General features: G+C 38.9%; 2 protein-coding genes across 6 annotated transcripts in view; one reads left to right on the forward strand and one right to left on the reverse strand.

Moving 5' to 3' along the window:
* LOC113821073 (2',3'-cyclic-nucleotide 3'-phosphodiesterase) overlaps window positions 1-2744 on the forward strand; it is a 20210-nt gene extending 17466 nt beyond the window's left edge. For all 5 annotated transcript variants that reach the window (XM_070131783.1, XM_070131781.1, XM_070131780.1 and 2 more), the window contains one exon: window positions 1-2744. This exon is cut by the window's left edge and continues 1085 nt beyond it. The gene's annotated coding sequence lies outside the window, so the exon portion shown is untranslated.
* A 6491-nt stretch (window positions 2745-9235) lies between these two features.
* Window positions 9236-13695, reverse strand: LOC113821069 (transmembrane protein 14C). Its single transcript, XM_027373503.2, has 3 exons — window positions 13472-13695; window positions 10028-10217; window positions 9236-9705 (listed from the first exon to the last, which is right to left on the reverse strand). The coding sequence occupies exons 1-3, from the start codon at window positions 13545-13547 to the stop codon at window positions 9642-9644; spliced, it is 330 nt and encodes a 109-aa protein (XP_027229304.1). The 5' UTR covers window positions 13548-13695; the 3' UTR covers window positions 9236-9641.
* Between the last annotated feature and the right edge of the window lie 1305 nt (window positions 13696-15000).

The raw sequence follows: 15000 nt of genomic DNA on the forward strand, positions 1-15000 counted from the left end.
CTACTTAAAGCTCTGGAAGAAGAAAAATTATTTGAAATAAAATTCATAAAAGACATAAGTAACATGATAAAAAGTGCAATATGGTTAGGAGATGTATATAATTTCTGCCCCTTCTCTCTCTCTCTCTCTCTCTCTCTCTCTCTCTCTCTCTCTCTCTCTCTCTCTCTCTCTCTCTCTCTCTCTCTCTCTCTCTCTCTCTCTCTCTCTCTCTCTGTGTGTGTGTGTGTGTGTGTGTGTGTGTGTGTGTGTGTGTGTGTGTGTGAGAGAGAGAGAGATTTATCAGTATGATACTTTGTTAATGACTGGCTTTTTTTGTCTGTTCAGGGTGAAATTTATAAAACAACTATCTTACATAATGGAATTAGGGATAATCTTGGTATCCTTCACTCCAAAAGATAGATAATGAAATTGTGTGATAAAGTCCTTTAATCCTCTGTGGCTGCAAGAGGAATGTTCTAGGCAGCACAAAGATCAATTAACTACCACTTAACTGCCTCCTCATCTTATTCTTCCTCCTCCTCCTCCTCCTCCTCCTCCTCCTCCTCCTCCTCCTCCTCCTCCTATTTGACATTTATTGTATCACAAGAGGTAGAAGTTCATTGTGTGACTTTCTGTGTTTTGTTTTTAACATTTTGTGGCACATCCTGTTTTTCCAAATGTAATTTAATGTCCCAAATTTTTCAGTCATTAGATGCTCATCTATAGATTTACTTCGTGATTCATAACATTCTTGTGTATAAGAGAAGGTTATTATTTGAGCTAGAAGTGCAGTAAAACATTACCCAATGATTTTTTTTCCAGTTTTCAGTTATGTTTTGGTCCACCATTTTCAACAGTTAAGATTTAGTTTTAAAGAGTATGTTTTTGTTTATGATGTTAAATTAACATTGTGTATTAGTTTGAATTGTAGCCCAGTCATTTTTTTTTTTTACATGAAGATAAGTTCATCTATTTGTTTGATTATAGCAGTGGTATTAATTTTTTTACCCAATATTAATCTCTTTTCATTTGTCTTCTTTCTTTTTTGAATTACCAAAAAGTGTCTAGTCAAGTTAAAATAATCATGAAATATATGCAAATAGATTTTTTATACTGATGCCTATTTGATATCTAAGAATGCTAATCATTATTTAACTGATTTTTGTTTTCTTTTGCTGGGTAAATGCCCAAGAATGCTAATCAATATTTATTTAACCGTTACATATATGTACGTTATCCCTTATCTCTTACATAAAGATAGGAGCTAGATCATGGGAAAATAAACTTGTATTATTTACTTATTTCCTTAGTTACATAAATGTTGAAAGAGTTAGCATGTATTCATATATATACATGTGTGTGCGTGCATGTGTGTGTATAACACATACGCACACATAACACATATATATAGTCTTTGAGGGGCCAGTGAGCTAGACCCATAGGGGGATGGGTTTAATGAAAAACTAACAAAAGAAAAGAATATATTTACTTACGTTAATTATAATAAAGAAAAAGAATAGGGGACACTTCTTGCTGTTAAATGTTCTATTAGTTTTCATTAACTATAACTGTCTGATGATTATATAGTGATCTCTGGCTTTCTTGGTGCCAAATTACCAATTAAGTATGACGTATGTTATTAAGTAAATTCCGGAATTTCTTTCTTGTCAGGTGTCCAGGGGCCAAGAGGGCGGCAATAAATCCCCCTACCTCCCCATTAATTACACCACTGCATATGTATATGTAGCTAGTACAGTGGTTAGCGTTCTTGTCCCAACCATTCCTTGCACACAGCAAAATAAAAAAAACAGACAGCATATCAAAGCAAAGGATATCCATTGTAACAAATGGAATTAAAACTAAATCTTAAAACAATCTTTGTAAATATGTAGTTATGTTTCTTCCCCCCCCCCCCCATCTTTTTATTAGCATTCTTACTTTATCACATTAGTCTTCAGATATTTTTCTTTTCTTGATTTTATCTTATTATATTATTTTCTAACCAAAGGAAAATAGTGTCAAGGAAAAAAAAAGTGCAGATTTGTTCGCTCATTTTATTGTCTTGTGATATGGAGCTGCATTGTGTCTGTGAGAATCAGAACTTGACAGTAATCTGGTGAATATTTAGAGGCTGTGAGAGTTCTTGTACTCAAGCATAACCATTTTATTTGCTGTGTTAATGCTGTATATCTCTTTATTTCCTTTTTTCTATGTTCATGCACACCATTGTTATTCTGATTACCTTAACCCTTTTTGCAAAAAGGGAGAAAAAAATAGTGTCTAAGAAGCATCTTTCAGGATGTCTTTTAAGGTACTGGTGTCTTCTAGTTGTGACATTGATTCAACTCTGGCCAAAAATAGAATTTTTGGATAATGGTTGTTTCAGAGGACCACCCAGTTGTGTCAAACTGGAATAACATGTTTTTAAATTTTGTATTTTTATATGTTTTACACCTGAAATGGGTAAATGTCTGCTTGTCTTGCAAACTATGTTGTAAGTAATTGGAAATGCATATCAGATTTGCATTGAGAATGTAGTTTGTTTAAATAGCTCAAATTGTGTAGCACCTGTGAGACCTTTCAGATTTTAGTCAGATTCCTAATCAGTCAAATAGTTTTTCTGCAGAGATATTTGTGTAATTATGTATGTGATTATATAAAGAAAACAATCTTAATTTCTTTTGAATTTCAAAAACTTACTTTTGCAATGCCTACTAAAGAATCATGTCCTCACCAATCATAAACATAAACGTTTATTGTGCATATTTCATAAATGTTTAAATTATCTTCCTTTCCACTCTTCTAGATAGCTCATTGGTAGTAATTCCACTCAAATGGTTTGCATTCATGCCTAGCTCAGGGCATGAAAAAGTCCCACTGTCAGATGTTACTACTACTGTGATGAACATGTGATGGGAGGTCGCTTCATCCTGCTTATCAGACTATGACATGCTATGTGCTGTAGTACCTGCACTGCCCCTTTGCAGTATCAAACATTGGTGACCTGAAAAATCTTTCACTGTTCTCCTCCATTGCTTCCTGTTTCCATTTTCTTCTCTTTCATCTCTTTCTATTTCCTTATCTTTCTCTTTCTCATCCTTCTCAATGTTAGAAATGTTGGCATCGAGGCCATCATGCCACTGCCGCTCCATAGCCCAATGCCCCCTTTGAGCCCAACCTGGTCATGATCGATAAAATTGCTTTCCACAATCAGGTAAATGTGTCAATTGTGGTGGTTCATATAATGTATTTAATAGGGGCTGCCCTACCTACAAGTTTGAGTCTGAGGTGGTAGTTCTATTCAAATTAAGAGAGGCCAGACAGGATGCATATAAACCTTTTTCTCGTACTCCCTACTCCAGTGCTGTACTTTGCTCTGCCCCTCCCCTCTCCCTCCCAAGATGTTTCTACTTTCCCTCCAGGATCTCTTCCTCATCCCACTTTACCCCCTTCCTCTCCCAGTCAAATTCTAAATCCAGACACCCCAATCTCTACCATTACTCTAAATCCAGACACTCCAATCTCTACCACTACTCTAAATCCAGACACTCCAGTCTCTACTTCCCTGGTACTGATCCCTCCTCCATACTTGACTCATCCCATCATTTTCTCATACTGCAACCTCTCCTACACCCGCCTCTTCCTCCACCCCTCAAACATCTGTCCCCTCTTCTCCTACTCATTATGTTTAATGTTTGAAAATAAATGTGCTAGACATCAGAGCTCCTACTCATTAGAAAACCTTTGTTTCTCAGTCCTCCACAATCAACTCCACTTCAGAAACTCCAGAGTTTATTCAAAACTATCCAAATCATGACCCAGGATAACATGCCTACTTGTCATCCATCCTTCACTCTCTCTGGTTCTATTCCCTCTTCACACAAAATGGCTGCCGACATCTATCCTCCTCCTACTACTTCCGTGGATTCTCTCCCACATAATCCTCCTCAATCCCTTGCTTGTTGTTGTAATGGAGGGGCTTAGGAGACAGGGGCTGGGACCCAATGCAGGGATCTCCCCTGCCTTGGGCCTCATTCCACGACTCAACTAATTTTGCATGGTCTTTTCTCCCTCCAACTTTCATTTCCGTCCCTTCTCCAACCCCTTCTACTATCTACTTCCTAAGGCTTAAGAACTGTGCTGAAAGGAAGAAAGGCTGATTTTGTGCCAGTCCTGAATGGCGTGAGGGAACCATGGGCATGGTATTCCCGTTTTAGTTGTTTAGCCCTTACCCCTCAAGGGGACCCTGAGGAGTGGACTGTTTATTTCCCCAACATAGTCAAGGCTTCCCATGGCCAGTAATGAAGATGTAATACCCTTATTTAGGCCAGTGAGGCTAGCCCCTTTATCAAATAGCCCCACCAATTCAAACTCTCCCGGCTCCCCAACCCTAGGCTCTACTTTGACCACGACTCTAAACACTACAACTACTACCCATGCCTCAATGCCTACTAATGCATTATCCAATCAAGTTGAGACTCAGTCTCCAGAAGACATTCCTACTCTCCCACCTTCCTCAACTTCATCACCTCTACCCCATAACCTTCTTCATCAATCACTCCATCTTCTCTTATTACTACCTTACAGCCTGATTCTCTATCTCTCCGAAATACTATCCCCCCCAACAATACTCCGTCTTGCACACGTCCCCATCCTTCTACCACACCTAACTCTACAAATGTCATTAAATACTCTATTTAGCCCAGCCAATTGGGACCAATTTTTTATGATCCCTCCTACAGCTCTTTACTCAGGCAGAGTAAGAGTCCCTTTCCGTACCCGATCTGATCATTCCCATCTTGTTATAGCATTATCAAATGTAACTGATCCCTCTGGCAACCACATTCCTGCAGAACCTCATCCAACTCTTAATACTTGTACCAGAACTGTCTCGATCTCCCCAGCAAGCTACCCTATGGATATTGATTGGTCAGATTGTGGAGAAAACTTATTCAGCTTAAAGACCGTGATGTAATATCAGTACATTGTATATTCCATTCCTCCTACAGGTCATTGAAAGAAATTCACCAACATTGCCGAAATTACTTTCCATACACATGACCTTCTTTTTCATACCTACATTGGTGGACAATCCCTCCCTGTTTGCCAATACCAACCTCCTCCCCGTCAATGTAAAAACTGTTGGTGCTTTGGATATCCTGTCAAAAACAGCCGTTCCACAGACCAATGACCCCTATGTGCCCAACCCGGTCATAACCAATCAAACTGCTCTGCACAAACACGCATGTGCTAACTGCGGTGGCCCCCATAATGTATTTTATAGAGGCTGCCCCACCTACAAGTTTGAGTCTGAGGTAGCAATTTTCAGATACAAACTTGGTCTCACTCTACGTGAAGCCAGACAAGAAGCACATCAATGAGGTTTCTCTCATACACCCTACTCTAGTTATGATCGCTCTGCCCTCCTCCTCCAACCAAGGATGTTCCTACCCCACCCCTATACCTACTTACTTCCCCATTTCCATTTCTACCTCCTACCTTCTCCATTCAAAGTCTTTTGCCACTCTAAATCCAGACTCTCCAATCTCAACTACAGCCCCAACACCATCCCCTCTCCCTTCCCACACTACCTGCAGCAGACAGACTAAACATTTTACCCCATCTACCACACACTCACCTCTACTGAACTTTGCCTTTATTCCTCAGACACCAGTCTCATCTTCCCCGCCTCATAAGAAAACCTTTGTCTAACAAAACTCTCTAACCAACTCCGCTGCAGAAACTATGGAAGATATTCAAAGCTATATGCTCAAGACACAAAATCCCACAACTCCTGCTCCCTCCACACTCGAAGTGACTGCTGATATCCATCCTCCTCCAACTCATATTCCCCCTACACCCCTTCCTCCTACTCCCTCCCAACACAACCTATCTCCTCAACTCCATCTACTACCAATATCCATCTTCATGATACCCATCCTCCTCCTACTCATATTCCCACTTCCTCCTACTCCCTCCCAACACTGCCCATGCCCCTCAGCTCCAATTACATGTACATTATCCTTCCCTCCATCCCCTCTATCCCTTCCACTCCCTCCTGGATACACACGTGAATCCCTTATGTAATTCCCTTACCTAGACCCACCATAGCCCATTCACACATCAACTTCTTTACCCATCTTTAACCTTTCAATATTACTCAAGATAATTAACACATAGCAACTATTACCCTTCACCCCCCATTAATATACCTTCCTATAGTGCTCTATGACCTTAGATTTCAAGCACATTTATTTTGCTCTTAACCATTAACCATCTCCCACTTGAATTTCTCTTGAAATAACTAATCTAATCACCCTTAGACCCCCTTTCCCCTTTTTGCTAATCCCTACCTTACCATATGGGCATCCTTGCAGAACATCATACTTTTTCCTTCTGACAACTTTGATATGATCACCCTTTAATTCTCCCCTTACCCTCTCTAACCCCACCCTTCTTTACCCCTTTCAATACATTGCTCTATGACTTTTGACATGTAGCACATTCAATTATCAACTTACCCCCCTCTTTATTCAACTACACCTTTCAATAGTGCTATATGACCTTTGATGTCATTAGGGGGCCCTGCCCTAGAGGACTGCCTCTGGGAGATTCTGAATGGTTAATGATTAATGATTAAAACAAATAAATTTGCTAGACATCAGAGGTCATATAGCATTATGGTAAAGTATTGCAGCAAAAAGATTAGGATAAAATGTGTAAAATGTCAAAGGTTATAGAATGTCTTAGGATAGTTTAATAGGAAAAAGTGTAAAGAACAAATGAAATAAATCAGATATTAATAAAGGAAAGGGTTAAGGGAATAGGGCAATTGGATGAAATGGAGTGTATCTGTGGCTGGGTAAGCCACAGGAACATTGTTTAAGGAAAAATGGTAAAAGAGGGGGATGAGATAAGGGGACTGGGAAGATGGTGAAGTATCAGGAAGAGTGTCAAGAGGGGAGGGCTCTGTAGAAGGACGCTGTTTTGACAAGGGATTCACGTGAGTATCCAGGTGGGAGAGGTAAGGATGATGGGGGAACAAAGAGAGAATGATGCAGATGGAAGAGAGGATGGAGTGTGTTGGGAAAGAGTGAGAGGAAGAGGGGTAGGGGGAACTTAAGGGGAAGGAGGATAGATATTGTCATATACTTTGAATGTAAAGAGAATAAGAATAAAGGGACTGGAGGGTGGATGAGGGAGCAGAACATTTTCTTGTGCCATATCAAGGAATATTTGGATGTCTTCAAGAGTTTCTGGAGTGGTGTTGGGTGGGGAGGTATGAGGGCAAACAAAGGACTGTTTTGGAATAGAGAGAGAAAAAACCTCGCTGTGCTTCCTGTCTGGTCTCACACAGAGTGAGGCCTATTGTGAATCTGAGAACTGCTACCTCATATTCAAGCTTATAGGCAGGGTAGCTCTTATAAAATACTTTATGGAAGCCACCATAATTGGCACATGTACATGACTGAACAGGGAAATTTGAACAGTCATGACCAGGTTGGGCAAATAGAGGCCAGCAGGCTGTCGAGTGACAGTGTTTGGTTGGGCGGCCAAAATGCCAACATTTCTGACATTGACAAGGAAGGGGTCGACATGGTCGGACAGGGCAGAATACTCCAACAATATAAACTTTACAGGGGAGGCCATGTCTACAGAAGCTATCTTAGCAATATTGGTGTAAGACTTACACTGGCCTCTGGGAGGAATAGTGTAGCATTGTAATGCCACTGAATCATAATCAACAAAGCAGGCAAGTAGGTCGTTTTCACAGTTTGACTAGTTCTTGTCATAGATAAGACCATCAGTCAGGGAGACGGAAACCGCTCTGGTACAAGTATTAAGAGAGGAGTGAGTTTCACAAGGAATAGGTTTTCCAGTGAGGTCTGTCAGAGTAGACAGTGCATGAGTTTGGGACTGAGGTGTAACTATGACAAGGTGTGAATGATCGGACCAATTGCGAAAAGAAACTGTCTACTTGTTTTTGGAGACATAATTGGAAGAGAAGGGTATTGTCAAAGAGGCTGTGGGAGGGAATCACAAAGAATCAATCCCATTTGGATGGGCCAGAGTACAAAGGTTTTTAGAGGTGGTAATTGTAGTAGGATGAGAGCGGGAGGAAGTTGGAGTGGTGTGGAGAGAGGTAGTACTGTAGGGAGGACAATATGGATGAATAGTAGTAATGATGGGGGAGGGAGTAAACAATGAAGAAGACTGCGCAGTAGGAGATGGAGTGGAGAATGTTGGGAGAAAGGAAGGAGTCCATTCTGAATTCTGAGTAATAACCTGGGTAGGTGGTTTGGAATGGATAGAGTTGTCAGTAAACATGGAGGAGGGAGTAATAGTATCAGTGGTCAGAGCTGTGGTCAAAGGAGAGGCAGGGGTCAGGAAACCAACAAATCAAACTTAGATAGGCTAGTTGATCTCCCCTAATCATGTGCCCACTGTTGCCAGGGGGGGTCTTATGAGACAGAGACTGAGGCCCAATGTGGGGGATCACCCCTACCTTGGACTTCAGCCCTCACCTCAATAAATTTTGCATGGTCCTTTCCTCTCCACCTTTCTTTTTCCTTCTCTTCATCCCCTTCTTCTCTCCACATCCTAAAGTTTGGGAGTTGTGCTGAAAAGATGAAAGGCTGGCTTTTTGTCCAAGGACTATATAAGTACTTATTTAGACCTTGATTATCAGTTCTGAACGGCCTTCATTTTCCATTTGTTCTTCCCTCTTAACTTTTTTCACTACCATACTAACCTACAGAACTCAATGTGTTAGATGTCAAAGGTTGTAAACTTATTCTTAGCATTTTTGCCACAATACTTTCTCATAAAACTGTATAACCCCCCACCCCATGACAACAATGAACAAGTAATTGGGGGGGGGGGGGTAAAATGAGTTAATAATTAGAACTAAACATGTTAGAAGTCAAAGGTTGTAGAGTGCTATAGGTTAGTATGGTAGTGAATAGGGTAAAAAGAGAACAAATGGAGTACGAAGGCTGTTCAGGACTTACAAATCAAGCCTTTCATCCTTGCCTCAAAAAAGCTCGCTCTCTCACTTTCTTTCTATTCCTAAATTTCTTTGTTCATTAACTGAATTACAACCAAATTATACCAGCAGGTATTTCCTTTGAAAAGCATCCAGTATGTTTATATGTAATATAGTCACATGTCAGTTTGTTACTACATGACTTTGTTTACCGATTACCTAACAAGAAGCTTCTTTATTATTAACTAGGTTGCAGTTAAAGTAACACAGTTCTATTTTATGTTTATTGGAACAATGGTAAAAGAGCATACAACAAGAAAATGACTTTCATATAGTAATATCTTCTATCAAGGACCTGTTTTCACAAAAATTGAAAAAATATATTTCCTTTTCCTATCCAAAAGTAACATTTTCAATTTTTGGAAACAAGGGCAATCCATTAACACATCACACTAAATTAATTGTTCGCTCTTCTTGCTACAGTCTCCCCTGACAGAACAAACCATACTCTCCCGGAATTTCAGAGTATGTATCCTTCAATGTGTTATTATGCCTTTGTGGTTAAACCTGTTTTAGAATAAATACTCCATCAAACAAAACCTTAAACACTGTCTTAAGTAGACGCAAAGTTGAGGAATGCTGGCACGATACCCCAATTATCAAGTGACTGTTGTATTTACTGCATTTTGGTGTCTGTGAGGCCAACAGCTCGTGCTCCCAATCGAGCCACCATCGCCAAGCTGTTGAGAGATAGACTCTTCATCAGTGTTAGTTTTTCAGAAAAATCTATTAAGTGACAAAGAATAATAATAACAAAGTAAAAAAAAAGTATAAAAAATGTTACATTACTATATGTTCACATTAAGTATACTTAGGTTGATATGGCAAAAAGAATTTGAAATACATTCATATATCAAATTGGCAGATAACAATAACAATGAAAATGCTAAAAATATCATAACTGAATATAATCACTGAAGTAAATCTAAACATTTCCCAAACAAACCAATCAAAATACATACAAAATGCTATGCCACATGCACCACCCTTTCTACCCCTTACCTCATCACGGCAATGAGCCCTGGAGGCATGAACTTTCCCGAGTTGAGGAAGCGCATGCCCATGAGGCCTCCAAGAGCTGTGCTTGTCCCTAGGGTGAGGTAGTAGTTGTTGGGGTTCTCACTCAGTTGGTAGGCCCCATAGCCCAAAACCGAGCCAAAAAGCAGACCAGCTCCTAGGGACGGAATGCTGCCTGGAAATTTGGATAATGTAGGATAAATTAGAGAAAATTTCACAAGAGCTGGTAGAAGAACACTACTATTAGCTTAATTTGGAAATGGAAAAATGATTGTAATACAAATAAAAACAAAGAACTAACATGAAAAATACTCTATTCATATAATAAAAATAGGCTATAGAGAGACAACTGTTTGACATTTAATACAAAACACATGAAATTGATATGAAAGTGATTAAAAGAAAACCTGCAAAGTATATAAAATATGTAATAGAGATGTTATTTCCTAATAGCCCTTGTTCCCTTTAAGACGCTTAATAGACCATCAGTACATTGTGTCCATACATATTTTATTGTAATTTTTCTCTCTCTCAGTATCATTTCTTCTGTTAAAGTAAAGTAGGGTCTTTCCTTCTGTATTAGGCAATTTCATATTTGGTAACTTTAACAAACATCACAGCTGGCAACCATTTCATCACCACCACAGAACATGATGCAGTCAGCCCACCCACGTATTTGCTATACCGATGAGATCACAAAAAATAACATGCAAACATGAACCAGTCCTGTCCTTTTGATAAAGAGGAGGTGTCATGTAAAAATGCTGGACATCTAATAATGATTAATCACGAAATGAAGTAACAGGAAAAGGCCGAATTATTCACATTTGGAAACTTCAAATATATGAGTTTATTAAGTACCAATTACTTAGCAAACGAGAGGCTTTACTAAAATGAACATACCAAGATAATGACAAATGAGTAAATAAGGTAAGAATAGGAAAGAATATTCCATTTCACTCATATTAAATCAAGAATCCTTTAAAGAAAAGGAAAATTCTTTAAACAAACTCACCCAATCTGATTCTTTTATATCAATAAAGAGCAAAATATTAAGTTCACTTATATGATTCTTCTCTTTGCCTGCGTACATGTAAAAAAAGGGGAGGGGGGAGATATAAATTCGAAAAAAGAATATCAACAAAACTGAATGCTTTCTAAACAGTAAAATACATTTTAAAATATAGTCTTTGAAACAATGAAGTAAAAAAATAATCCTAGAAGAAGTAAAAAAATATATAAAAAATTATATTTGTCTTTCCTTTATTGTCAGTTATGGACATTCTATTGTGCCCGTTTTTCTCAATTACTATTTACAACTTTAAGAAATGATTCACAACACTACAAAAACCAAGATGATACATATTTCAAATGACTGCTGATATCAACAGTTTCTCTGATTTCATATTTCTCATATAAATACATATATATAATCTATAAAATTAGCTTTATAATACCCTTATCTTTTCCTTGAAAAAAAAAATAATAATAATTACAACAACAAAAAAATAAAATAAAATATTAAAGTTTGTTCAAACATTTCATATAATTTTGTCAAAAAACATGTTTATGGCACCTACTCCATGACACGTATACTTGCCATTCAGCATATGGAACAGATACCACCTTACATGAACAGATTAAATGAGGTGTTTGCATTAGACCATTAGAATTTAAGTAATTCTTTACATTGCAGATGCACTCACTGTGACTGAGTCCGCTCCCCAACACCACCCTACAAACTTTGTCTTCACCTCGGTATGCATGGCACGATAGAGCTGAAACTTGGGAGCGCCAAGTGGATTTAGACTGTGAGTGGTACTTTCCACGATTTTTTTCTTTATTGTGGCACTGTTGTTTGTGCCTACAGATGCACTATCCATGACTGAGTCCAACCCCCAACACTCCTTCACAAACTTTGTCTTCACCTCAGTTTGCATGGCAAGGTAGAGCTCTCTAAACGTAGGAGCACCAAGCACATTTAGCCAGTGAGTGGTGCTTCCCACAATTTTTTTCTTTATTTGTGGCACTGCCATTTGTGTCTGCAGATTATTTCCCGTACCGATGAGTACAACCTTTGTCCTCTACAACTATATAAGCTTCAATTTGCACTACCTTAGTGTGTCCATACTGTAAAGATTAACCAGATTTTCTAGTAACTTCTCTTCTCAAATGAATTACACCACCGGGAGAAATTTTGGTTATAATGAAAATACATACAAACACAATAAGGAGATTTTGGTAATTATTTACAAGACAACTGTAGCAACTTTCAAAACAGAGCTTGTAATTACATTAACTGTATTCTATTCATATCCCCTTCAAACTTGTGATCTCGGATGAACAGCCTACAATCTCATGTCCAACCAATCAGTGCAGTGTCAAGTAATTGCTCTTGCTTCAATATTGTGTGTTCCAACAACCCCAGCAAACCTAAAACTATATGTCTTGGGAAGATTATACATTGGCCTGGTTCCTTTGCGAATAAATCACCAGGGAAGCCTATATGCTTTATAACCCTAGATTATGTTTGTTAGGTAGTAGTTAAATAGCCTTAGCCAAAGTGCCAAAAGGTGCAGATGGCACATCAACAGGTACAAGGTCAATGATAGATAGGCATGTGTCTGGCACATTTACATTTGTTCTTTAAATTCAATGGGCATAAACAGTATTTGTTACTGAGAGCAACACACCCCTCCAGAGGTAGTCCCAAAACTATGGTATCATTTGAACCCAAAAACCTAAACCTAATCTTTCCTATCTTCTATTCATTCCGTAGACAGAGGGAAAGCCCTCCCTAGTACCTACTTTTATTAACACTTTGTGCCAACTTATAGAAAATGCTCTGGATGTGAGAGTGTTGTGGACTTCTAAGCAATGATATACAAAGGATATTTTCATCTAATGAGGCCAAAGAAGCTGTACCTGTGTTATTAATGACTATTTTTTATGCTCAATAAGATGCTGTATCCATTTCCCTCTATTTCTGTCCATTGCTCTCACTAACATTAACCTGCATCAACAAAAAAATAAACAATAATAATCTAGGCATTCCCAAGATTTGTCCCATCTTAAGTCTAAAGTGGTATACGATTCTATCAACATAAAATAAGAACCATTACCAGTTCATTCACTGAGATAGCACCCTCACAACTCTGATGAAAGTAAACAAAATGAACATTTTGTATAAATGGCATGCATGACGTTGCACATGTTGATTATACAAGGAAGTGAAGAACCAAATTTACCAAAACATCAACAAGTATGAATATCACCCTCAGATAATGCAAGAATTTGCGTCATAATACTCTCTCCCACACCCAATCATCCCGAGATAACACTGATAATCTTATCAGTTTCTCATGCAAGCAACTTTGCAAGCACAGGGACCTAATTCCTTTCCTTATAACGCACTTATTCCAGACTCACCAGCTTTAGCATATCCAATAATCCCCCCCAAAGCCACTGCCGAGGCGTAAGCATAGCTAATGTAATCTGCTCCCATTTGTGCGGTCGTTAATCCTGCCGGAAATTGCCCTTGAACAGGAGAGGGAGGAACAGCTGCTCGTCGACCGAAAGGAAAACAATTGCGTGTGGAAGAGTTCGAATCGTCGCGCTCTGATCACCCGGCCCCGAACGAGATACCGAAGCAGAAGCCGGAGCCAGAGGGAACTTAGAGAAATTTTTGGCTTGTGAATGAGTGGAGGGGGGGGGGGGGTTAAATGTGTGTGTGTGCGGGTGTGTGTGTGTCAGGGGCGGTGCTAGAAAACTTTTTTTTTTTTTTTGGGGGGGGGTCGGGAGGAAGGTTACCGAGTAACATTTTTAAAATTAAATCCACACCATACTTTTTAATAACTTGTTTCGAAAAGGACCAAATTGAAATGAAAATGAAAACTTCGAGAGTTACAAACCATGATCATTGATTTCTTAAATTATGCCGACCACCAAATTTGCCGAGTAAAATATTTTTTTTTCCATTCTACCGAGTGAAATGACGATTTGTGACCTTTGAGGGGGGGTCGTACCCCCCCACACTCCCCATGGCATCGCGCCTGGTGTGTGTGTGTGTTTGTGTTTGTTTGTGTGTGTGTGTGAGTGAGTGTGTGTGTGTGTGTGTGTGTGTGTGTGTGTGTGTGTGTGTGTGTGTGTGTGTGTGTGTGTGTGTGTGTGTGTCTGTATGTGTGTGTGTGCGCGCGCATGTGTGTGTATGTGTATGTGTGTGTGTGTGTGCGCGCGCGCGTGTGTGTGCATGTATGTGTGGGTGCGTTTGTGTGTGTGTGTGCGGGTGTGTGTGTAGCGTGTGTGGGTGGGGTGGGGGGGGTGGATGATAATGGGTGGGATTTGGTGTGAATAGTCTTTACTGGATAATGCTTGATAAAGGAGGGGATTTAACGGTATTTTCAATATGAGTTGGACCATAAGAAATTTGAAATTTGAAGATATTTTCGAGAGGAATTCGAGTATATCTTTTCCGGCAGTTATTAACAGTTTAATATAAGACTTTGAGGCGGAATATCTTAAAGGTTTGTAACAAGGACAGAATTTGAGTGATAAGTTTATAGCCTTGTTTGTTGATAGCGTATGTGCGTGTGTGCACTCACGACCGGCGATAATACTGAAAATTATTTACTATCATTGTGCAAGTGATACAAATATTGATAGATCAAATTTCATTGAATTGTTTAATTCCCTTCATAGTTCTAAACATTATAGAAAATAGTTTACTTCCAGTTGTCAGGTATTTAGTTTGTAATACTTTATATGAAATATTCTTGAACAAATTCGTTGATGATACACGAAGTAAATAAATATTTCCACTACAAAATATTGGTCTATCTACGTAGTACCACTGATTTAGAATGAAAGACATACATGTATAGTTTAAAAAGTATCCTAAAATACAGTACTTATTCATGTAAATAGTACGAAATCAGAGAGCAGTTAACCAAAATAACTTT

This window comes from Penaeus vannamei, chromosome 17, assembly GCF_042767895.1.
Source record: "Penaeus vannamei isolate JL-2024 chromosome 17, ASM4276789v1, whole genome shotgun sequence".
Classification (NCBI taxonomy): Eukaryota; Metazoa; Arthropoda; class Malacostraca; order Decapoda; family Penaeidae; genus Penaeus; species Penaeus vannamei.

Bases quoted from the DNA above. Each gene is read 5' to 3' on its own strand.
- LOC113821069 (XM_027373503.2), bottom strand. From the start codon at position 13,547: ATGGGAGCAGATTACATTAGCTATGCTTACGCCTCGGCAGTGGCTTTG. The intron at 10,218-13,471 runs GTGAGTCTGGAA...CCAAATTTCCAG, and splicing joins TATTGGATATGCTAAAGCTG to GCAGCATTCCGTCCCTAGGA. The intron at 9,706-10,027 runs GTAAGGGGTAGA...ATCTCTCAACAG, and splicing joins GGGCTCATTGCCGTGATGAG to CTTGGCGATGGTGGCTCGAT.